The sequence below is a fragment of the Scyliorhinus canicula genome, chromosome 1, assembly GCF_902713615.1.
Source record: "Scyliorhinus canicula chromosome 1, sScyCan1.1, whole genome shotgun sequence".
Lineage (NCBI taxonomy): Eukaryota > Metazoa > Chordata > Chondrichthyes > Carcharhiniformes > Scyliorhinidae > Scyliorhinus > Scyliorhinus canicula.
In genome coordinates, this window is record NC_052146.1 from 132678389 (window position 1) to 132703954 (window position 25566).

General features: G+C 42.3%; 1 protein-coding gene and 1 long non-coding RNA gene across 5 annotated transcripts in view; one reads left to right on the top strand and one right to left on the bottom strand.

Annotated features, from left to right (window-relative positions):
* LOC119967526 (protein argonaute-1) overlaps window positions 1-2603 on the top strand; it is a 175913-nt gene extending 173310 nt beyond the window's left edge. For all 4 annotated transcript variants that reach the window (XM_038800218.1, XM_038800199.1, XM_038800209.1 and 1 more), the window contains one exon: window positions 1349-2603. In XM_038800218.1, coding sequence (XP_038656146.1) covers window positions 1349-1457 — 109 coding nt within the window. In that variant the 3' untranslated portion in view covers window positions 1458-2603. The remainder of the gene's footprint in view (window positions 1-1348) is intronic.
* LOC119967550 overlaps window positions 1-25566 on the bottom strand; it is a 31232-nt gene that overhangs the window by 2560 nt on the left and 3106 nt on the right. Inside the window, exon 2 of the long non-coding RNA XR_005461017.1 lies at window positions 3359-3466. This is a non-coding gene — a long non-coding RNA (uncharacterized LOC119967550). The remainder of the gene's footprint in view (window positions 1-3358; window positions 3467-25566) is intronic.

Below are 25566 nucleotides of genomic sequence, written 5' to 3' on the forward strand. Positions count from 1 at the left end.
GGAGCTTGGGTAGTCAAACGTTTAGTGTAAATAGGGTTTAAAGAATAGGAGATGGATCTCCTGAAAGGCGAAATTGGAATATGCATGGACTAGGTAGTAGTGAAACCAGAGAAATACTTGGACGTTCTGGACTCGAGCATGGAATTCTTGAGGAATATTTGGCATAGTGAGAAGGGAAGGAAGTAGCAGAGAGAGATAGTATTGAGGATGGTATTGATGAAATTCAGAAGTTGTTGGAGGTGGAGAGAACGGGGCTGAATGATTGAAGGAGTTTTGAGGAGGCAGTTGCTGGAGGAAAACAAGCTTTTTAAATAATATATTTACAGTGTGTGAGCATCGTTGGCAAGGTCAGTTCACCTTGAGAAGGAGCTGGTGAGCTGCCATCTTGAATTACTGCAGTTTGTGGTGTAGGTACACCAAAGTACTATTGGGGATTTAATCTGGTGAAGAAGCACTGATTTAGTTGCAAGTCATGATGATGTACCATTTGGAGTGGGATCTTGCAGGTGATGGTGTTTCCAAGCACCTACTGCCCTTGTTCTTCCAGGCATTAGGGATCACAGATTTAGAAGGTGCTGTCGAAGAAGACTTGGTGAGTTGTGGCAAAGCACCTTCTAGATGGTACACACTGCTGACACTGTACGCTGGTGATGAAAGAATGAATATTTAAGATGGTAGATCGGGTGTTGATCAAGCGGATTGCTTTTTCTTGGAAGGTAAGGAGCTTCTGAATGTTGTTGAAGCAGACCTCTCCAGGAGAGTGGGAAATATTCTTATGCCTTGCAGATGGTTGACAGGCTTTGGGGAGCCAGGAGGTAGATTCCTTACTGCATCATTCCCTGTGTCTGATATGCTCTTACTGAATCCCTAGTGGAGAAGGAGGCCATTTGGCCCATCGAGTCTGCACCAACCCTCCAAGGCCCTATCCCCATAACCCCAGCTGACCTATGGGAGGAAACCTACACAGACACAGGGAGAACGTGCAAACTCCGTGCAGTCACGGGAGGGCGGAATTGAAGCCAGGTCCCTGATGCTGTGAGGCAGCAGTGCTAACTCCTGTGCCACCGTGCTCTTGTAACCACAGTATGTATATGTTTGGTCCAGTTAAGTTTCTGTCAATGGTACCCTTCAGGATGTTGAAAGTAGCAGATTTAGCAATGGAAATGCCTTTAAACTTCATGGGGAGATGGCTAAATTCTCCCTGGTTGGAGATGGTCACTGCTGCTACTTATGTGGTGCTGAATGTTGCTTGCTACTTAACTCGAGCTTGTGCTGATACCTTAGTCTTTGAGATGATGATACCTGGTAAGTAGATTTTGTTCATTTTTTTTTCTTATTTGGTTTACAGTGGAGAAGGCAGCCACATCTCTGGACAGAGCAATGGACGAGATCCCCAAGCACTTGCTAAAGCCGTGCAGGTTCACCAGGACACCTTACGCACAATGTACTTCGCTTAACTGTGTGATAGCTCAGTCACCTCAACCTGCCAGCTTTCTGGACCAAAAGCAGCCATACAAGAACTTTCGAGCATCTTCCACTGACATGTCTTGGAGGTTGGAAGGGGTCAACATATATTTTACAATGAGTAGCTTTCAATGAACTACGAATGGACAGGGAAAGACTGACCAAACAAATTATAGAAGAGGTCAAACTATTCTACATGAAGAAAACCAGTTTCACATTCAAGTTTTATTTTTTACACGTATTTATGCAATATATTAACTTTTTAATGTAAAATGCAAACGTTCACCACTGCCAAACTCCTGATAGTTTTTAGAGACGCATGGTTAAAAGAAAATGGTCGAAAAACAACTACTTCAAAGGATGCCATTCAGGGGATGAAAAGTCCCATAGGTCCAAAAGCTGAACTCCTCAATTTAGTGCCTGGACTTTTGATTATTTGAATCTGTAAGTCTGTTAGACTTGCCAGAATTTTTTTTCATGCATATGCCTAAATTGGCACCAAAACATATCAATAGTTTTCAACCTGCTTATGTTCTTTATGATGTCTCATACCGTATTGTTATTTTTGAGTTTCATTTTGATAAGTGCAGAAAGTTGTGTGTTTACACAATCTAAAGAAATGAAATCTTGATGTTATTGTGTGGTCACTTTCCAAAGTCTGGACTTTGAAAGTTATTATGAATTTATGGGGGTTCGGGGGGGGGGGGGGGGGTCCTGAACATGAGGCAGGGAAAATGGATCACTTGTAAATTATTTTTTTTAAATGTCGCGATAAGAACCTTAAAACATTGTGGTGGCCGCACTTCATTTTTACTAATATTGTACGCCACTCCTGCTCAGCCCTCTTGCCGTACAGAAGGGGCTGAAAATGGCAGCAAACAAATAAGTAGATTAGAGATTATCAATTTTAGCAGAAAGCTGAATTAATAAAGCAAAACTGTTTTTTTTTAAAGAGTTGCTGTTCTTTGAACAATCTTTAGCTGTCCAGCAAAAGAATTGCACACTAGCTGAACTCCCACTGTAATTCCCTTCTGAAGCTGCTAATTACTTCGGTAATAGATGTGATGAACAAAAAGCTTAGTTTTGTATCTTTTTAAAGGGCATTAAAGATTGAGCATTTTTTATGATTTTCCTGTAAATTGAACTAAAGCTATGCTTGTTGTTGTTTGTTTTAAATGCTTTGTTCTGGCCCTTAGTTGAAGTTGAAAGCCTCCTTCCTTCCTCTTATATACCCATTATTATTTTTTTAAGAAGTGAAGGTGTTGTACTCAACATGAGAAATTTCAGTGCTAGTAAACTGAAGATTTTCCAGATAATTTTGCAACCACCCGTGTCAGCATGAAACACTCTGGGCAGATATATGAACAAGATAGACTATTAACACCTACTGCGCTGTTCCCTGATTGTGAATGAACCTTAGCCTCCGGGAATGTTCCCCCCTCTAAGGTTTCATTTGCATTTCTTAATCCAACCAGACAGTGTAACTGCCAAATAAAGTTGTTGGCAGTTTATGCTGTGACTCATATACACTTTGCATTAAGATGCAAATGGCCAAAATTACAGCTGAACCCAAGTTCCAGAGGTACGAGTGTAATGTTCTAACTTACTTCACAACTGAGTCCTATATATAGATTTTAATATAAATGGGATCATTAGTCTGCATAATTTTATATTCACCCTTTTGCACTGGAATAAAATAATCTGAAAGAAGCACAATCCATTTGGCAAACCTGTCAAAAACACTAAGTTTCATGTTAATGATACATAGAGCACTACAATTGGACAGAGAAAATACATCTGTCATCAAAATATGATGCAAATGTAATCAGTGGGAGGAAACCACTACCAAGTCATTGAGGAGCATTTGACAGCCCAGGGTTTTTACTTGGCTTACTTTTTTTTTAACTCACCCCATCCCTCTTCTTAGGGTGATGACGTTGGGATATGATTCAGAGGAGTGGGCTATCCTTTGATATTCCACGCAAGGTGCCTTTATTTACATCTGAATGAAGAAAATGAGCATTCATAAACTGTTGAAATATTGAAGACATGAAACCATGCACAATCCCATCCTTTGTTCAAACTAATTTTGTAGCTGACGTCACTGCATAGCAATTAAGAATGAGACCGTGGCAGGTTTGCTCTATCCTGATGGAAATCCAATAACACTCAAGCAATCTAACAATTAAATATGCAGTCATCCAGCCTGTCATGGGAGCATTTTGTACCATTTATTTTTTCGAAGCCCATTTGAAACAACAGCACCAAAAGCAATTGTTTTGCCTTACAAATAGGTGCAATTTTAAAATTGGCAACCACTGGAAGAACACTAGCCACACCACCTCGACCCACTCTGACTCTTACACTTGGACATAATGGAGCTACTTGACATTCATGACTCCACTGTGCATGCTACTATTCAATATGTCTGTTTTCTCAACCTGTTGTTTGGCAGCTCACATACCTAGCAAAATCATCCACAAATGAACTCCGATACAGTCCATCCTGGTCGTGTAAGAACTAGTCGGCAGCCCATACATATACAGATAGGAAACCATTAAGAGTTGATTCCTCGCAGTGTGAACCAAGAAAAGATTGTTCTGGGACAGATGTGGGTTTTTAACCTTGAGCAGAAAGTGATGTAGAGATCATCAACCATCTCTGTAGTAGAAACATTATCTCTAATGTCCTTAAAAATAATTATACTGTAAACTTTGTTTACAACCACATTTGTGTAAATGTACAAAATTGTAACATACTAGAAAAGGTGGCCCAGGAGTCACAGGATGTTGTGTTTATGTGCCTACCTGATTTTTAGCTTGACTACATAGGAAGAGGAAAATTGAGGAGAATCTGACTGGGCTACTGTCACGTTTTCTCAAATTATCTATTGGAGCTAGTCACTGGAGCTGCTCACAAATTTTATCTCTCAGTTACAGAATGATGTACAAAAAAAATAACAAATTAGTATCAAAAGTGCATAATATTCAGGTGGCCCTGTTGCCTAATGGCGCCAAGGACCCGGGTTCGATCCCGGCTCCAGGTTACTGTCCGTGTGGAGTTTGCACTTTCTCCCCGTGTTTGCGTGGGTCTCACCCCTTCAACCCAAAGATGTGCAGGTAGGTGGATTTGCCATGCTAAATGGGCATCACAGTAGCACAGTGGTTAGCACCAGGGTTTCAGGTTCGATTCTAGCTTGGGTCACTCTCTATGCGGATTCTGCACGTTCTCCTGTGTCTGCGTGGGTTTGCTCCGGTTTCTTCCCCACAAGTCCCGAAAGACGTGTTTGTTAGGTGAATTGGACATTCTGAATTCGCCCTCTGTGTACCCGAACTGGCACCCAAGTGTGGCGACTAGGGAATTTTCACAGTAACTTCATTGCAGTGTTAATGTAAGACTACTTGCGACAATAATAAAGATTATTATTAATTTCCCCTTATTTGGAAAAAAAAGAATCGGGTACTCTAAATTAAAAAGATATTTTTAACATGTACAATATTCTTTCTCTATTTTGTCATAAATTGTGGACTAACAAGAAAAAAATGTAGTAATGACCAAAAGTTTACAACGGGTAATTGAATGGACACTTCTTCATTAATCCTTGCTGATTAGCTCTTCAGCCAGTTCGGATAATGAAGACCTTTTCTCTTTTATGTATGTCCTTTGAAAAGGTAGCCATGATGTGGAGATGCTGGTATTGGACTGGGGTGGCACAGTAAGAAGTCTTACAACACCAGGTTAAAGTCCACAGGTTTATTTGGAATCACTAGCTATCGGAGCACAGCTCCTTCATCAGGTGACTTCAAATAAGGCTGTTCGACTTTAATCTGGTGTTGTAAGACTTCTTTCTTTGAAAAAGACATTGGCCCTTCCAATGATGTAAATAAATAATCCAGTTACCTACTGAATCCCAGATTCAATCTCTGGTCTATATTGAATTAGCTAATCCTGACTGGGTGCTAGATTTGCTTCTGGCTACTACCAATACTTGCTTGAAATGTGGAGTTGTGGGCAACAATATCAAACTTGGCTTGAATACCCTTCACAAAGGATCATCTTGGACTTGTGGAACAGTATCTTCACTGGAGTGGTACAAAATTGGTGACAGGGAAGGATAATCTGGGAATTTTGTTTCTCGAACGAGTTAAAAGATATTAAAGAGAATTATTGGAACCATTACAATTTGGCAGTATTGACTGAGGAGGGCATGAGGTGATTATATCAGATTCTCACCATGAAGTCAGCTGATAATGAATAAATCCTACCATCTAACTGTCCTGGGAAAGTAGAATCTGAGCCCCAGCCTATGTCAGCTATTTCATGTTTTTAAAAAAGTTGTAATCAGCTAAAAAAATTGTCTTGGCGCTGAGAGTTATGCTCAAGTATTTACAGAGGCAGAGGGGTTTATTTTCTTACACTGAACCAATATACTGAAGTAAACTCTATTTATAATTTTCTATGTTCTTTTTCCTTGCTGCACAAGTGTTTTTTTTAAAGAAATAAAAAGTGATTTGAAGCAACTTCTCAAAGTAATTTTATTCAGAGCATCCCAAAGTTGGCATCCATTTTCACTGAAAAAGACAGCACTAGATGTTAAAATAAGATACATAAGCTCGCCCAAATGGAAAAAGGCAACTTTAAAACCCTCTGTCAAGTCAATTATATAAGATTGACATGAAATACTTTTGAAATCTTCCAGTTTCCAGAAACTGTACTGAAGAACTATTTTCTCAGTGGCATGGATAATTGCACACAATCTCATTTGATCTAAAATATACAACAATAAATGTACCAAAAGTTACTTGTTTCTCTTGGCATGAACTAATTCAGGATGGCACCAGCATAAATTTATTGATCAACCATCTGAAAGAAATGCCAACCATAATCCTGCAGCAGATTAAAACCTTATGTAGACTATGACTCCAAAATTGCACTGGGCTATCTAGCTTTTACAATTGTGACATTGATGGTAACACTTTAATCTTAATGGATCACCTCAATCAATTGAATGACAGCATCTGCTTATATTTATCTTCTCCTAGAGTCTGTCAGCTTACCCACAGTCCTAAATTAAGGTTTTAACGGGTAACTTAATTCACATGTTCTGAAAAGCAAAAAGCAACCACAGTATGACTGAAGTAAAACTGATTGACATATCAAAGGGCATGTTTTGTTTTATGGGTAATGGCTCTATTCATTAAACCATTGGGAGAACTTGGCAATTATTCAATTATATATTACATCCACATTTATCACAATTCAGGACCAGCATGTACCTGTGAGGACGAAAGATAGGGTGGCAAGTATAGGGAACCCTGGATAATGAAGGATATTATGCATCTGGTCAAAAAGAAAGCATTTGTAAGGTCTAAAAGGCTTGGGACACATGAAGCATTTGAAGAATATAAAGCAAGTAGAAAGGATCTTAAGGTAGGAGTTAGGAAGGCTAAAAGGGGTCATAAAATGTCATTGGCAAACTGGATTAAGGAAAATCCTAAGGCATTTTATACATCTGTAAAGAGCAAGAGGGTAGCCAGAGAAAGGGTTGGTCCATTCAAGGATATTGGAGGGAATCTATGTATGGAACCAGAGGAAATGATAGAGATACTAAATTAATACTTTGCCTCAATATTCAGCAAAAGGAAGGACTTGGTGCATGAGGAGTATAGGGTAGAGTGTGTAGATATTCTGAATCATGTTGATATTAATAAAGAGGTGGGGTTGGACGTCTTAAAAAGCATTAAAGTAGATAAATGCCCACGGCCTGATTGGATCTACCCCCAGAATACTGCGGGAGGCAAGGTGAGGACTGGAGATTAGGCATGTTGTTCCATTGTTTAAGAAGAACAGCAGGGATAACCCAGGAAATTATAGGCCGGTGAGCCTTACGTCAGTGGTAGGGAAACTATTGGAAAAGATTCTTAGTGATAGGATTTACTCACATTTGGAAACAAATACACTTATTAGTGATGGAAAACATGGTTTTGTGAAGGGGCAGTCATGCCTCACTAATTTGATCGAGTTTTTCAAGGAAGTGACAAAGGTGATAGATGAGGGAAAAGTAGTAGATATTGTATACATGGACTTCAGTAAAGCCTCATGGTAGACTGGTACAAAAGGTGAAGTCATATGGGATCAGAAGAGCTGGCAAGTTGGATACAGAACTGGCTTTTGCACAGAAGACAGAGGGTAGCAGTAGAAGGATGCTTTTCTGAATGGAAGGCTATGACTAGCAGCGTTCCACAGGGATCAGTTCTGGGGCCTTTTGTGGTGTATATAAATGATTTGGAAGAAAATGTAGCTGGTCTGATAAGTTCGCAGACAACACAAAAATTCGTAGAGTTGCGGATAGTGAAGAAGATTGTCAGAGGATACAGCAAGATATAATCTGGTTGGAGTCTTGGGCAGAGAAATGGTAGATGGCGTTTAATCCGGACAAGTGTGAGGTAATGCACTTTGGAAGGTCCAATGCATGTCGGAATTATACAATGGTAGACCTCTTGCAAGTACTGACAGGCAGGGAGATTTTGGCGTGCATGTCCACCTATCACTGAAAGTGGCAATGCATGTGGATAAGGTGGTCAAGAAGACATACGGCATGCTGGTCTTCATCAGTCGGGGCATTGAATATAAAAATTGGCATGTCATATTGCAGCTGTACAGGACCTTAGTTAGGCCTCATTTGGAATATTGTGTAAAATTCTGGTCGCCACACTACCAGAAGGGTACAGAAGCGGTTACTAGGATGTTGCCTGATACGGAAGGTATTAGTTATGAGGAGAGGTGAGATAAACTCAGTCTGTACTAACTGGAATGACGGAGGTTGAGAGGTGACCTGATAGAGGTCTACAAGATTATGAGTGGCATGGACAGAGTGGATAGTCAGATGCTCTTTCCTCGGGTAGGAGAGTCAAGTGCTTAGGGACATAGGTTTAAAGTGCGTGGGGAAAAGTTAGAACAGATGTGTCAGGCAAATTTTTTACACAGAGTGGTAAATATATGGAACACTGCCTGAGGAGGTGGTGGGAGCAGGTATGATAGTGGCATTTAAGGGACATCGAGACAAATATATGAATAGGGTGGGAATGGAAGGATACGGATTCCATAAGTACAGACGATTTTAGTTTAGGCAGTACCATAGTTGGAGCAAGCTTGGAGGGCCTGTTCCTGTGCTGTTTTGTTCTTTGTAATTATGCAAATCACAGGCATTGTATCTGTAAGAACTTTAAAGGATTTAACAGCCTAGCTATTTGGTAGCTTAACTTAAATACTAAGGATGCATCTTGTGTCTGCCTTGAATAGCCGAGTCATATTTCTTTTTCTGTTGAGATAGAATGCTGAAAAATGCTACGCTTAATTTTGAAGCCATTCAGGATTTTGGTAAGTGGTGGGTTGACCCCCTGGGGTTTGACACAAACTACAGTATAACTGAAATAAGCTAATGCATCACTTCATACTTATCTTTTGCTGTTATTACTGACAAATCATTAATCAGTTCAAAGCAATAAAAATGTAAAATGGGGGTCATGTACATGTGGTGATCACAAGTTAACTAGATGCAATACAACTGAGCAAACACTAGAGGGGGCACGGGAGAGCCATATAAATAGACGGGGACAGGAAGTGAGGACACACTTCACAGACGGCAGAACTTGGAGCAGGACACACGCCAGCTAGGAACACTGAAGGTAGCCATAGGTAACAGCACTGAAGAGAGAACAAACTCACAATAAAGCATCTTCTCCACATTTGAGACTACGAGCTTTATTAAGACACGAGTAACAACACATGGTACCCAGGAGTGGCTTCAGACGCTTACTACAGGACAACTCAGTGGCAGATACAGAAAGCTCAAAATGGCATGGAAATCTCCTACTGGACATTTGACTTGGGAAGACATCGCTAATTCGAGGATGTGGCTTGGATACCCAGAGCAGCTAGACCTGACTGGCAATGTAAGAGGTGTCTGGAAAAGGTTTAAACAAATGTTTGATTTGGATCTCGTAGCTAATGAGGTACAAGACGCCTCCGACAACATTAAAATAGCAATTCTCACCGCAGGGCCTGTAAATAGGAAAGTTTATAATGGATTTAAATACTCAAAAGATGAAGACAGAAACAGCTTACAAACGTTACTAAACAAATTTGAAGAGTACTGTGAGAAATTTGAACAGCAAGACATGCTCAGAGTCCTAACTGCACAGAGACTGAGTGATGCAAAACTTTAAAAATCACGAAAAGAACAAGAAATCGCGAATGAAAAGTACAGATCAAAAAGAAGAAATAACAAGAATTTCTCACAAAGCCAAAATGCTGAAACCCAGTCCAAATCGGGAAGAGAAGGTAACGTACAACTTTTAGAAATACAGTCCAGATGGGACAGAAAAATCGCTGAAATCCGCAAAAAAATGGCGTCGGAGCACATTTTGCAGTCTCCGGTAAGCAAAGAACTACAAATTGCGTCTGCGCATGCGCCGGAACCGGAAGCCGCGCATGCGCAGTTTAAAAAATATCGCGGTGCCGATCGTTATGCGCATGCGCAAGTCGCGCATGCGCAGTCAAAAAAAGTTTTGGTCGCGGATCGTTATGCGCATGCGCAAGCCGCGCATGCGCAGTCAAAAAAAGTTTTGGTCGTGGATCGTAATGCGCATGCGCACGCCGCGCATGCGCAATGGAAACAAAACCGCACAGTGAAGGAGGAAGGCCGATTTGCGCATGCGCAATGCATTCCTGCGCGTGACGTCATGACGTCTGAGCATCCCGACCACGCCCACTTAAAAGGGAAATGCCCGAAAATTGCAAACAAGACACTTAAAGTGGTAAACACAAATTTTCTTGCCTCAGAACACAGAAAAACGCCTGAACTTAAACCAACAGTTAAAAACAACTTGCACAACACCATGAAAAAAGCAGTCTGCACCACCCAAAGTGAAGAGAACAAAAAGAATTCCGAAACAACAAAAGATGATTTGTTTTTCAAAGATTACCTCTCCGACATGGCTGAGTCAGTCGGATATGCTTATCACAGCATCAGCGACACGGTCGCAAAGCACAACACGAACCAACTCGTGGTAGATGAATCCAACCAAGATGATTTGGTTTTCAAAGAACACTACTCAGACATGGCTGAGTCAGTCGGATATGCTTATCACAGCATCAGCGACACGGTCGCAAAGTTCAACACGAATCAACTCGTGGTAGAAGAATCCAACCAGGATGATTTGGTTTTCGAAGAATACTACTCAGACACAGCTGAGTCAGTCGGATATGCTTATCACAGCATCAGCGACATGGTCGCAAAGTTCAACACGAATCAACTCGTGGTAGAAGAAGCCAATGAAGATGAAATGGGTATCAAAGAATACTACTCAGACATGGAGGAGTTATTTGGACATGCTGATCACAGCATCAGCGACACCGTTGCAAAGCTCAACACGACTCTACTCATGGTAGATGAATCCAACACCATGATGCCATGGCAGCTCGTCGATACATTGGATGACAGCAATACCCTAGACGAAGACGACGCCACACAGAGAGCACAGGAAGACTCCACAGAGCGAGCGATGACAGGCTCCACAGTGCGAGTGATGAAAGACTCCAAAAGGGATGCAAGCAAACACTCCCTGGCGAACACTATGCATGAACAAGACCATGAAGGTAAACCCGCTGTATCTGAGCAACCGCAAGCAGACTATGAAAGTCTACCAAGCTCACAGGAACAAGAAGAAGACAACGTACATCTAACCACTGACACCATGCATGCGCAAGACCATGAAGGTCAACCTGCCATATCTGAGCAACCACAAGCAGACTATGAAAGTCTAACAAGCTCACATGAACAAGAAGAAGACAATGCACCTCTACCCACTGCATGCGAAGACAGTGACAAGGTGATCACACTCGACGTACAGGATCACAGCGAGACTGACAGTTCTCAGCTTGTCTGTACCGAAGCACAGAGCGAAAACAGTAACAAGGTGATCGCACTCGACGTACAGGATCACAGCGAGACTGACAGTTCTCAGCTTGTCTGTACAGAAGCACAGAGTCGGGCCACCCAACAGTCCAGAGAGATGATGCCGAAAGAAAACATGCAGATTTTGACTCCAGAAGAGGAGCACCTGGAGTCCAGAGAGACAACGCCGAAAGAAACCATGCAGATTCTGACTCCAGAAGAGGAGCACCTGGAGTCCAGAGAGACCAAGCCGAAAGAAAACATGCAGATTTTGACTCCAGAAGAGGAGCACCTGGAGTCCAGAGAGACAACGCCGAAAGAAACCATGCAGATTCTGACTCCAGAAGAGGAGCACCTGGAGTCCAGAGAGACCAAGCAAAAAGAAACCATGCAGATTTTGACTCCAGAAGAGGAGCACCTGGAGTCCAGTGAGACAACATCAACAGAAATCATGAAGATTTCAACTCCAGAAGCGGAGCACCAAGAGTCTAGAGAGACCACGTCAAGTGAAATCATGCAGATTTGGACTCCAGAACAGGAGCGCCAAGAGTCCGGAGACACCACGTCAACTGAAATCATGCAGATTTGGACTCCAGAAGAGGAGCGCCAGAAGTCCACAGACACCACGTCAATTGTAATCATGGAGGTTTTGACTCCAGAAGAGGAGCGGCAAGAATCCAGAGACACCGCGTCAAATGGAATCGAGAAGAATTTGACTCCGGAAGAGGAGCACCAAGAAAGCAAAGATGAGGAATCCAATTCTCCACAAATGATTGATGTCACCTGCACCGATGCAACATCAGATCATTCGCACCACTCTCGAGACGAAATGCTCAATGACTCAAATTATCCACTCGGGACACGAATAGAGTATTACAAGAAAAACAACAGTCAAAAGAAGCACAGCAGAAACGGGACAAACAACAGCAAGAACAAAAGCAACATGAAGCGCGACAAGACCAACAACAATAGCAAGAAGCACAGCAGAAACGAGAACGACAACAGAAAGAACAAAAGCAACATGAAGCGCGACAAGACAAACAACAAAGTCAGGCACAAAGATAGCGACAACGACAGAGACAGAGACAATAAGAACGGCAACGAAAACAACAAAGTCAGGAACAACGACAGTGCCAACACCAAAGACAGAAACGACAAAATCAGCAACAAGTACGGCAACGAAAACAACAAAAACAGGAACGACAGAAACAACAGCAATGAAACAACGACTTGTACACAATGGTACTACTCGGCACATGTAGGACAATGCCACAGCTCACTGCAAAACGATGACAAGACTACAAACATGTCATGGGATGACAACGAATCGCACAAACTCACGTCTGCTCCAGAACGAGCAAGCACACCAGCATCCAAGGCGGATGAGACAATAAATCAACACCACAAGCACAAAAAAAAAAAAAGTCCATGCCAGTCAACATCAGTGAGGTGACCATGCAAACACCTCGGGATGATGCAGTGGGTACTTAAAATAATAAGGAACACCAACAACATTCACAGCGGACTTGCAATATCAATATCACCACGTCATCAACAACAAAAAGAAAAAAAAAGCTCTGAACAAATTCATCAAGTTTGGACTCATAAATGTTTTTATTAAGATTGGACATATAACTACATTGGCTTTGTACAAAATGCAATAGCACCATCACCTGCATAGATACGCATATCATAAGTAACTGTTTTCTATAATTTTCTTTAACGATGTACAGCAAATATGTAAAGAGAAAAAGGGGGATGTGGTAATCGTAGATTTACTAGATACAAAAACAACTGAGCAAACACCAGAGGGAGAGCTATAAATACACCGGGACAGGATGTACAATCTTCTTTAACGATGTACAGAAAATATGTAAAGAGAAAAAGGGGGATGTGGTGATCACAAGTTAACTAGATGCAATACAACTGAGCAAACACTAGAGGGGGCACGGGAGAGCCATATAAATAGACGGGGACAGGAAGTGAGGACACACTTCACAGACGGCAGAACTTGGAGCAGGACACACGCCAGCTAGGAACACTGAAGGTAGCCATAGGTAACAGCACTGAAGAGAGAACGAACTCACAATAAAGCATCTTCTCCACATTTGAGACTACGAGCTTTATTAAGACACGAGTAACAACACAGTACATAGATCTTTAAAGATGACAGGACATGACTTCCTGTGGTGACATGTAGGTGGAGGTCGCACTTTAAATGGCTCCTGCTAGAGTCTCTGGTTTTTGGATTTTATGCCCGGTCTCAGGGTAGTTTTTGGATGAGCTGGTTTGGGAAGTCATAAGGAGTTTGGGGAATGTTGAAGTCCCAGAAGAAGGTCCTGGAAGGAAGGGAGTGAGTGAAAGCACACCGGCGTGTGTTGCTCTGAATCCTCCAGGAAGAAAGATAGGGGCTGAGTTATCGAGTGTATTATGGGCCAGGGTTTAGAAAACTCCAAAGTATATCATGGAGTTCACCAGACCCACAACTTTTAATTGATTTTGATTAGGGGGAGCACAAGGATCCACTCTCCAGGTGTTATGCAACAGAGACCATAAAAGTATTTTAAAACAAAACAATGTTTATCCTATGAATCCAGTTACATTTTATAAACACACAGTAAACAGGTTATCAACTACCAACACACGTAACCCCACAGATACAATACTCTATAGGTAACCCTTAATACCTTTCCGAGCAACATCCATAAGTTAAACCCTTTTTAAACAAAGACAGCAGGTTTAAATTCTCGACAGAAACAGGTCTTACTTTGAACTCAAGTAATCTGGAGACATTCTTAAGAGAGAGTGAGATATACAGCTTCTTGTTTGAATGCAGCTCTCCAACTGAAAACAAAACCAAAAATAGCCACAAAGCAGCTTTACAGCTCTAAATGAAAGTAAAAAGACTGAAAGACAGCCCAGCTCCATCCACCCACTGATGCCACTGCAGCGATTTAATAAACACCCATTTCTTAAAGGTACATTCATCTGACACCTCCTCCCAAGAAAAAAAAAACCATCAACTTCAAGATGGTTTCATTATTCACCCTTTCACTTTCCTTTAAGAAATACTGGCAGTAAAATACATTTTTGTTTCACAAAACAAAACAAGCGAACAGGTATAATAACATAGTCCATTTTAGTTCTTCTTCCTACACCGAGCCTGCTTCTCTTCATCACATTCATGACAAAGCATTGGCTATCACGTTTTCTCGTCCTGCCACATGTATTATTTTTAAATGAAATGGCTGCAACAATAAACTCCATCCAAACAGTCTGGCATTGTTATTCCAGAATCGCTCCAAAAACATCAATGGATTATGATCAGTATATATAATTGTGTCAGATGGATTGTTGGTCACATAAATGAGAAAATGTTGCAAAGCCAGCACCAAGGTCTCCTTCTCAATCATTGAATACTTCTTCTGGTGTGTATTTAATTTCTTAGAAAAATAACCAACAGGCCACTCTAGTCCTTCGTCTTATAGAAGCACCGCACCTACACCCACATCACTCTCATCAACAGCTACTTTGAATGGTTTTGTATAATTTTGGATGGCTAACACGGGAGCAGTAGTTAACACAGCCTTCAGGCCATCAAATGCCTGTTGACACTGCGCTGTCTACTTAAATTAGCAAGTCAATCAGTGGAGCAACCACATTGCTAAAATTCGGCACAAATTTCCGTTAAAATCCATTCATGCCAAGAAATCGTATTATTTCCCCTTGTGTCGAGGGTATTGGAAATGCCCCAATAACTTTTGTTTTCACATCCCGTGGGACTATTCGAGCCTGTCCAATTGAATGGCCAAGGAAAGTGACTTGAGCTTTTCCAAATTCGCTTTTGGCTAGGTTTACCACCAAACCTGCCTCCTGAAATTGATCGAATAACTCCATCAGATGCTTCGAATGTTCTTTCCATGCCTGGCTAAAAATTACCAGAACGTTGACATATACTGCACAATTGGGTATTCCTGAAAAAAGTTTGTTAGTTAACCGTTGAACTGTGGATTGGGCGGTTTTTAACCAAATAGCATAACTTTGAATTTGTATATACCATCTGGAGTCACAAAAGCTGAAACCTCCTTCGCCCTTTCGGATAAAGGTACCTGCCAACCTTTAAGTAAATCCAGTTTGGAAATGAAAGCTGATTGTCCCACTTTCTCAATGCAATCCTCCAAGGGTGGGATAGGATAAGAGTTTGTTCTTATAACTGCATTAACCTTTCTATAGTCCACACACAACCGTTGGAGTACTGTCTGGGTTCGGTATCATCACTATGGGTGAGCTCCATTGGCTGCAACCCACTTCAATTATGCCATTTTTAAGCATACTTACAATTTCTTTGTTAACCTGTGCCGATTTTAACGGGTTATGTCTATATTGATGTTGTTTAATTGGAACAGCATTTCCCACATCTACATCATGTATAACCATTTTAGTACTTCCCAACTTATCTCCACAAACTTGCCCTTGTGATATCAATAACTCTTTCAGATCTCTGGAAGGTAACTCAACAAGTTCTCCCAATTTTTAAGAACATCCTCATTTTCCAATTTACTTTGAGGAATGTCAAATTCAAAGTCATCTGGATTCGGTTTTTCACTTTGAGTTAGAATAATTAAAACCTCCGCCTTTTGCTCTTCTTCCCTTTCAAAGTACCTTTTAAGCATATTCATATGACACACTCGGTGAGCTTTCCTTCTATCTGGTGTTTTTACCACATAATTCACCTCACTTAATTTCCTTTTAATCTGATAAGGTCCACAAAACTTAGCTTTTAAAGGCTCACCTACCATTGGTAATAATACTAAAACTTTATCCCCACTGGCAAAACTACAAACTTTGGATTTCTTGTCCGCTTCCCGTTTCATCACATGTTGTGCAACCTCTAAATGTTGTCTAGCCAATTCCCCTGCTCTATTTAATCATTCCCTACAATTTGACATGTAATCCGACTGCTCACTCACCAATTTTTCCTTAATCAATTTAAGTGGTCCTCCTACCTCATGACCAAATATTAGTTCAAAAGGACTGAATTTGGTTGACTCATTAGGCGCATCCCTAATTGCAAACCGTACGAATGGAATTCCTTTACCCAATCCTCTGGATAATCTTGACACTAAGCCTCAACATTGCCTTGAATGTCTGATGCCACCTTTCTAAAGCTCCCTGCAATTCCCTACGTAGTTCATGTAAATCGTTTTATTCCTAAGCTATCCATAACTTCTTTGAACAGCCTTGAGGTAAAATTTGATCCTATTGTATTTCTGTGGGTAGTCCATATCTGGTAAAGAATTTAAGTGACTCCTCCACAATCTTTCTAGTTGTAATATTGCCTACTGGAATGGCCTCTGGAAACCTAGTAGACACATCCATTATAGTCAAAAGAGAATGATTCCCACTTTTCATTTTAGGAAGTGGTCCTACGCAATCAATTAAGACCCTTGTAAAGGGCAGCATGTGGCGCAGTGGATAGCACTTGGACTGCAATGCTGAGGACCTGGGTTCGAATCCCAGCCCTCGTCACTGTCCATGTGGTGTTTGCACATTCTCCCCATGTCTGCGTGGGTTTCACCCCCACAATCCAGGTTAGGTGTATTGGCCATGCTAAATTGCCCCTTAATTGGGAAAAAAATAATTGGGTACTCTAAATTTATATTTTTAAAAAGACCCTTGTAAAAGGTTCCTCAAATGCTGGAATGGGTATTAAGGGTGGTGGTTTTATCACTGCTTGAGGTTTCCCTATCACTTGACATGTGTGACATGATTGACAAAATTTAACTACATCTTTATGTAGTCCAGGCCAACAAAAATGTTTCTGGATTTTAGCTTGAATTTTCCTTATTCCTAAATCGCCCCCCACTGGTACCTCATGGCAACTTGCAACACCTCCTTTCTATACCTTACCAGCAATACTACTTGATGAACTTCTGCTGACTTTTCATTCACCTGCATATTTAAAGGTCTCCATTTTCTCATCAAGACATTACTTTTACGGTAATAACACTCTGGTATACACTCAGATTCCTCTTCCGTGTATGCTTTCTGATGCACCCGTTTTATTTCTATATCTTTCTGTTGCAACTCTGCCAATTTTCCTGAACTAAAAATATCCGCCTCATCCTCCACCTGTTCTTTATCAACCATCTGATCAAAAATCATTTCTGATAATTGCACTTCAACTTTATCTTCACTCTCTGATTTCTCCTCTTGTCTTAACCTGTGACTTTGTGACCTTGTTACTACACTATCCAGAAAAATCCCAGGATATTCGTCCTTCAATACTTCAGTTGTCTGATTTTCCACTGGCTTATCAACCACAGTAGACATCACTCCCACCTGCAATCCAGCTGTTTCATTACCCAAGATCAACTGTATTACTGGATAAAATAGTTTTTCTATTACCCCTGCTACCACTTCACAACTCTTCAATGGACTTTCCAACCTTACCTTATATAATGGAACACTACTCTTCTCACCCTGAATTCCACATGTTACCACCTTTTCTGTCAATATTCCTCCCAAACAACATGGCTCCTCATCTCTTACCATCAAAGATTGACTAGCTCCCGAATCTCTTAAAATTGTGACTTTTTTTTAACCTGATCCTCCTGATACACATGAGTAAACTTTACCCACACAAGTAAATTCTTTGAAGAGATCTGGCACCTTCTCACCAATCACCTCTTGATCAGGCTGTACAATCTTTTGCACTTCCTTCGCTTCACTTGGTTTTCCTTTACCACTTTAACAAATCCCACTGTCTTATCCTCTTTTACCACATCAGCCTTCCCAGTGCTTTTCTTCAGCCACCAACACTGTGACTTTACATGGCCTAGTTTATTACAGTGAAAACATTTCAAACTTTTCATGTCTCTTCCACCCTCCTGGATTTCTTTTTAAATCTGAGGTACACGCTCCTTGTTATCTCCCCTCAGATCACCTTGACCTCTACCACTTGAGTATTTCTCTTTTCCCCAGTTTCCATCCCTCATCGGTTGAAACTGATGTCGGAAACCAAGCTTTGATTTATGAACTAATTCATAATTATCTGCCATTTCTGCTGCTAACCTCCCAGTTTTAACCCTCTGCTCTTCCCATGAGTTCTCACTACATCAGGAATTGAATTTTTAAACTCCTCCAAAAGTATAATTTCTCTGAGAGCTTCATACGTTTGGTCTATTTTCAAAGCCCTTATCCACCTATCAAAATTACTCTGTTTGATCCTTTCAAACTCCATGTATGTTTGACCAGGTTCTTTCCTTAAATTTCTAAAACTTTGTCTGTAGGCTACAGGCACTAGGTCATATGCACCTAAGATGGATTTTGTCACCTCCTCATACGTCCCAGATACCTCCTCTGATAGTGATGCAAACACTTCACAAGCTCTACGTACCAACTTTGTTTGAATCAGTAACACCCACATGTCCTGTGGCCATTTCATTTGTTTAGCAACCTTCTCAAATGAAATGAAAAATCTTCTACCTCCTTCTCATCAAACCTTGGCAATGCGTTGACATATTTAAATAGATCCCCACCAAGCCTTCGACTATGACGCTCAGGCTCATTATCACTCTCCTCAAACCGTACGTTTCCCTTTACATCCATCAATTTTAACTGACTGTCATGTTTCATGGCCATTTTCCGAGGTTCAAACTCTCTCTCTTTTTCCCTTTCCTCTCTATCTCTTTCCCTTTCTGCTCTCTCTCTTTCTTTCTTTTCCTTCTTCCTCTCTATCTCTTTCTCTCTTTTTCTTTGTCCGTCATTGCGTATTCAGGCTGCTTTAATGTCTTTACCAAATCTAAAAGCCTTTTTTTAGTCTCTGTTCGTAAGGTACTGCGTGTGACCTTCTCCACCCCCAAAAACCTCCGAGCCTCTGAAGGAGCCATTGTCCACAACATACTCCCTATTTAAACTGGAATACCACACCTGAAAAGCAAACACAAATATGCTCACCCTTCACTGTCTTTAAGTTCACTAAGCCAACCCAATCACGAAAGATGGACATTTACCCCACGAGCCCCCAAATTTATTATGGGCCAGAGTTTAGAAAACTCCAAAGTATATAATGGAGTTCACCTGACCCACGACTTTTAATAGATTTTGGTTATGGGGAGCACAAGGGTCCACTCTCCAGGTGTTATGCAACAGAGACCATAAAAGTATTTTTTAACACAAAACAATGTTTGCTCTTTGAATCCAGTTAACATTTTATAAACACATAGTAAACAGTTTATCAACTACCAATGCACGTAACCCCACAGATACAATACTCTGTAGGTAACCCTTAATACCTTTCCTAGCAACATCCATAAGTTAAACCCTTTTTAAACAAAGACAGCAGTTTTAAATTATTTACAGAAACAGGTATTTGAAATCATCAAGTGATCTGGAGACATTCTTTAGAGAGAGAGAGAGATATACAGTTTCTTGTTTGAATGCAGCTCTGCAACTGAAAACCAAACCACAAACAAAGGCACAAAGCAGCTTTTCAGCTCAAAACGAAAGTAAAAAGACAAAGACAGCCCAGCTGCATCCACACATTGACATCACTGCAGCTATTTGATAAACACCCATTTCTTAAAGGTACATCCATCTGATAGATGGGGCCCCTCCCCTCACAGTTGCAACTCTGACTGAGGTGATGTTGGTGGAGTTTGGAAGGCTGTTTGTCAAAGATTTGGAGATGCTTTGGAAGAAGATGATGGCTTTGCTTTAAGAGTGGGGGGAGGAGGCAATTACACTGATAAAGAAATAGTGATGAAAATATTGATAGAAGTAAGGGAGCAAGGAGAGAAATTGAAGGGGGTGGAGGAGGCACTTTCGCAGCACAGCAACTGGTTTATCACGATGGGTGAGGAGCTGCAATGGGCTCAGAACCAAGGTGGAGGACCAGGAGAACCGGTCGAGGAGGCAAAATGTGAGGATTGTGGGTCTGCCCGAGGGGGTGGAGGGTCCGAGGCCAACCGAGTACTTTGCAAAGATGTTTGTCGAGTTGATGGGAGAGGGGGAAGAACCCTCCCACTACGAGTTGGACAGGGCACATTGGTCGCTCAAGCCAAAGTCTAAAGTGAATGGGCCACCAAGGGTAGTCATAATCTGCTTTCACAGCTACCATGTGATGGAGGTTTTGAGCTGGGGGAAGCAGATATGAAATATGAAGTGGTAAGGCATTGGTATACGCATATACCAAGATCTGATGGCGGAGTTGGTGAGAAGGTAGGTGGCCTTATGGACAGGCGAAGGTGGCACTGTACGGTAGCAGAGTGAGGTTCTGAGTGGTCTACCCAGCGAAGCTGAGAGTGACTTAATTTAAAGGACTTTTATTTTGAAACGGTGGAGGAGTTTGTTAAAGCTGAAGGACTGGGACTGAGATGAGAGTTGGGATTTAGATTTGGACTTGGTTGGTGGGGACAGGGAATGTTTTTCATACTGAGTGTTTCCTACTTGGATTGGGGATTTGTTTCTGTCTCTTAAATGGGGGGGGGTTATTTAAATGTGTTCTTGCTTTTCCTTATGGGTTTGGCAGGGGTCACTGCGCTGAAGGCAAATGAAGGTTTGCTAGTGAACGGGAGTGTGGTGGGTGCAATTGGAGCCTGGTCGAGCAGGTTTGAATGGACCTGGGAGGTCCAAATGGTGGGGGGAGGGGATTGATACTGGGTGAGGTGTTTGCAAGAGGAAGTGGATGGGGGGGATTCTGAGAGGGGGTCGACGGTAACAAAAGGATGGGGTGGGTCCGGCCAGGTGGGCAGGGCCCAGGGTACTGGTGATGCCGGATAGGAGGGAGCAGGTACGTGATCGTTACGGGTCTTTGGAGGGGAGGTTGGTGGCGTTGTTATGTGTATATGCCCCCAATTGGGATGATTCTAGGTATGTGAAGGGAACGCTGGCTGCCATTCCGAATCTGGATACCATAAGTTGATAGTTGGGGGGATTGGATAGGTCCCAGACGTCGTGCTTTAGCTGGGCTCATGAGAGAGATGGGGAGGGACGGTTTGACCCATGGATATTTTTACACCCGAGGGACAGGGAGTATTCGTTTTTATCCTCGGTGCACAAGGTGTTCTCCAGGATTGACATTTTTGTGGTGGAGAAAGCGCTGTTGGCCAGAGTTAAGAGGGCAGAGTATTTGACAATTGATCTCAGAATACGCTCCGCATTGGATGGACTATTGGAGAAGGGGGCAGTCCAGAAGCCGAAGTGGAGGATGGATTTGGGGTTATTGGCAGTTTGGAGCTTCTGTGACAAGATAGGGAAGGTGAATGAGGAGTATGTGGGGTTCAATTGCACAGGGGTGGTTTCGGCGTCGGTGGTTTGGGAGGTTCTGAAGACGATGGTGACGGGTGATATGGAGAAGGTGTTTGATTGGGTGGAATGGAGTTATTTGATGGAGGTGATCTCGTTTAAGGCCAAAGTGGATAGGGAGGAGTGGGAGGAACGCCAACGGTTGTTAGAAGAGATTTTGGAGGTGGTTGGGAGGTGGACCTAGACCAGAGGTTGAGCGGGTGAAGAGGGAGGTCCTGGGCAGGTTAGAGTGCCCGAGGTTGGATGAGGTGGGGGGGACAGGACTGGAGGAGCCGATGGGGGTGGAGGAGGTGAAGGTGGCAATTGGGAGGATGCAGCAAGGAAGTTGGTGAGGCCAGATTGGTTTCCGGTCGAATTCTATAAAAGATTTAAGGATAGGCTGGAGCCATTGATGGTGGAAATGTTCGAGGACACGATGGACAGGGGTATCTTGCCGTAAACGATGGGGCAGGCCTCGATCACGTTGTTGCTTAAGAAGGACAAGGATCCAGTGGAGTGTGGGTTTTACAGGCCCATATATTTGCTGAATGTGGATGCCAAGATATTGGCAAAGGTCTTGTCGTTAAGATTGGGGAGGTGCCTTCGAGGGTGATTGGGGAGGATCAGATGAGGTTCATAAACGGCAGACAGTTGTTATCGAATGTGAGGAGCTGCTGAGTGTGGTGCTTTCACCGGCAGAGGGAAGGGAGATGGAGGTGGTGGTGGTGGAATTAGATATGGAGAAGGTGTTTGATTGGGTGGAGTGGAGTTATTTGATGGCTATGTTGGAGACATTTGGGATTGGGTCAAAGTTTGTGGCGTGGGTGCAGCTGTTTGTTGTATCAGAAGCCGATTGTGAGCGTGCGCATAAATAATATGACTTCCGGGTATTTTGTATTGCACTGAAGAACGAGGCAGGGGTGCCCCATGTCCCCCCTTCTGTTTACGTTAGTTACAAAGTCTTTGGCCATTGCGCTGAGGAGCCCGGGGTTGTGGAAGACGATAATGAAGTGGCATTGGTTAGGATAGGTTGCCCTTGTATACGGATGACTTGTATATTTTGGAGCCGAGCTCCTCAGCGAGGGACATTATGGATTTGCTTCAGAGTATGGGACGTTTTCAGGATATAAAATTGAATTTGGGGAAAAGTGAGTAGTTTATAGTCTTCTCTCCGGGAGTGGGAGCGGAACTGCCATTTGTTTGACTTTAGGTATCTGGAGGTGCAGGTGGCCTGGGACTGGGGCAGATCTCCGGAAGTTCAATTTCACCAGCTTGGTGGGAGGGTGAAGGCTGCCTTACTGAGATGGGTCAATCTCCTGCTTTTGTTGGCGGGCCGGGTACAGGCGGTAAAGATTTTTCTTTTGTTTAAATTTAGAGTACCCAATTCATTCTTTTTTCAATCAAGAGGGAATTTAGCGTGGGCAATCCACATACCCTGCACATCTTTAGCTTGTGGGAGTGAGACCCACGTAGACACGGGGAGAATGTGCGAACTCCACATGGACAGTGACCCAGAGCATGGGATTGAACCTGGAAGTCTGAGATGGATTCTTCACATTAGCTGGGAGGGCAGGGGTAGTAACACCAGTGTCCTTGAAGGAGCCAAGAGCACCAGCATCAAGGCCGTGATCATGCAAAACCAACTCCGCTGGGCCGTCCATGTGCTTAGGACTTCAGAGTCCCGACTGCCAAATTAAATCTTCTTCGTCCAGCTCGAGGAAGGCCCTTGAACAAGGGAAGAACAAAGGAAGTGCTGCAAAAGCACCCTGAAGGCATATTCCAAGAAGTGCAACAGAGATATCAATGCTGTGGAAACCTTGCTCAGACGAGACATACGTGGAGGAACCTCCTGATTGAAGGGTAACAATTCTTCGAGGACACCCAATGGTAGGAGAAGACCTGGAAAAGGAGCCTGAAAAATGAATAACAGTGCAAGGGGGCGATCCCACTTTCCGGAAACAGCTGCCAAGCCGGATCTAGGATCAGGCACATCAGCCACACAAGGACCCATAGAATAACTGTTTTCACAGTAGGAAACACAAGTTGTATCGCAGAAGTAGACAGTAACGTGGTATTAAAAAGAGTAAGGAAAGTAAGTGTGGTGATATGCATCACTGTAAATACACAAGGGGTTAATGTAAATACACATAGGCTAGATAGACACTAGAGGGAGCACTAGAGATATGACACACAGACATTCAACCAATAGGTCAGTAAGATAGGACACGACCAATGGCCATTCACGAGTAACTGTGTGAAGGACACGTATTATCCACAGAGTGTGGTCCTTGAGCGCAACACACACAACAAAACCAACCGACACAACAACGACATCAAAGACAACATCCAGCAGCATACCAAAGGCAACAACGTCGACAACAAGCATGACAAAAACAGCATCAATGGAACAACGACTGGTACGACATGGTACAACTCTGCCCATGAGGGACACTGTTACTGCTAAGCTCAGTACAATGACATACCATGGCAGGACAATGCATCTTCCCAATTCACGTTTGCTCCACTACCAACAGGTAACCTGGCTTTCAGGAGATGCCATCAAATGTCACTACCACAAGCATCGGAAGAAAAAAAGACTCCAAATCAGATAACAAAGTGATTTGACCACTTCTTGGTTCCTTACGCACAGGGACACTGATGGCGTTCACAAGGACATGCCACCATCAACATCACCAACTCACCAACCAAACAAGAAAGACATTTGACCATAATAATTAATGAATTTTGGACTCATACATATGATTTGGACTTATTGTTTAATGATCACTGTTATCATGATTTGTACAGAGCATCACTTATCTACCTGTTTTTGTTCAATTTTCTTTAACACTGTACAGAAAATCTGTAACATGTAAAAAAGGGGATGTTGTGATATGCACCACTGTAAATACACAAGGGGTTAATGTAAATACACATAGACTAGATGGATACTAGAGGGAGCACCAGAGTCATGAAACACAGACATTCAACCAATAGGTCAGTAAGATAGGACACGCCCAATGGGTATTCACGATACACACAGAGGTGACAGGAGGGCATTACACCAACCCATATAAAAAGGATACAGCACAAATGATCTTCCTCTTTCCAGTGGAGACACTCGGTGAGTACAGACACAGGGTTGATTGAACATCACACCCACCACGTGGATTGTAGCAGACTGGTGCGTCAGTCTGAGTAGCTATAGAAGGATTAACAGTAGAGTTGAATCCAAGTAGGAGAATTGTTAATAGTTTAATAAACGTGTTGAATCTATCTCCATGTCTGAACCTTCCCTTGTCAGAGTGCACATCAAGGAAGCAGCTTATGCTACGCCAAGAGCATAACAAGACAGTAAGATGATTACGAGCAGGGAAAAAGTATTTGAGAAACTTAGGGGACTAAAGTCTGAAAAACTCCCTAGCCTGATGGCCTACACCCTTGGGATCTAAAAGATAGCTGCAAAGATAGTGCTTGGTGGATGTGTAGAAGGTTAAGTATGCAGGTACAGCAAGCAATCAGGAAAGCAAATAGCATGTTGGCCTTATTAAATGGATATTGGCGACAGGAATAAAAAAGTCTTGTTACATTGTACTGGCCTCAGGAAAATACTGTGTGCAGTTTTGTTCTCCATATTGAAGGAAGGATATACCTTGCATTGGAGTTGCAGATTCACTAAAGTAATCCCTGGGATGAGGAAGTTGTCCTATGATGAGGCTGAGTAAATTGAATGTATTTTCTCTGATTTCATAAGAATATGAGGCAATCTCTTGAAACATACAAAATTCTGAAGGACCTTGACAGAGGAATTGTTTCTGCTGGTCAAGGAACCTAAAACATGGGGGCACAGTCTATGA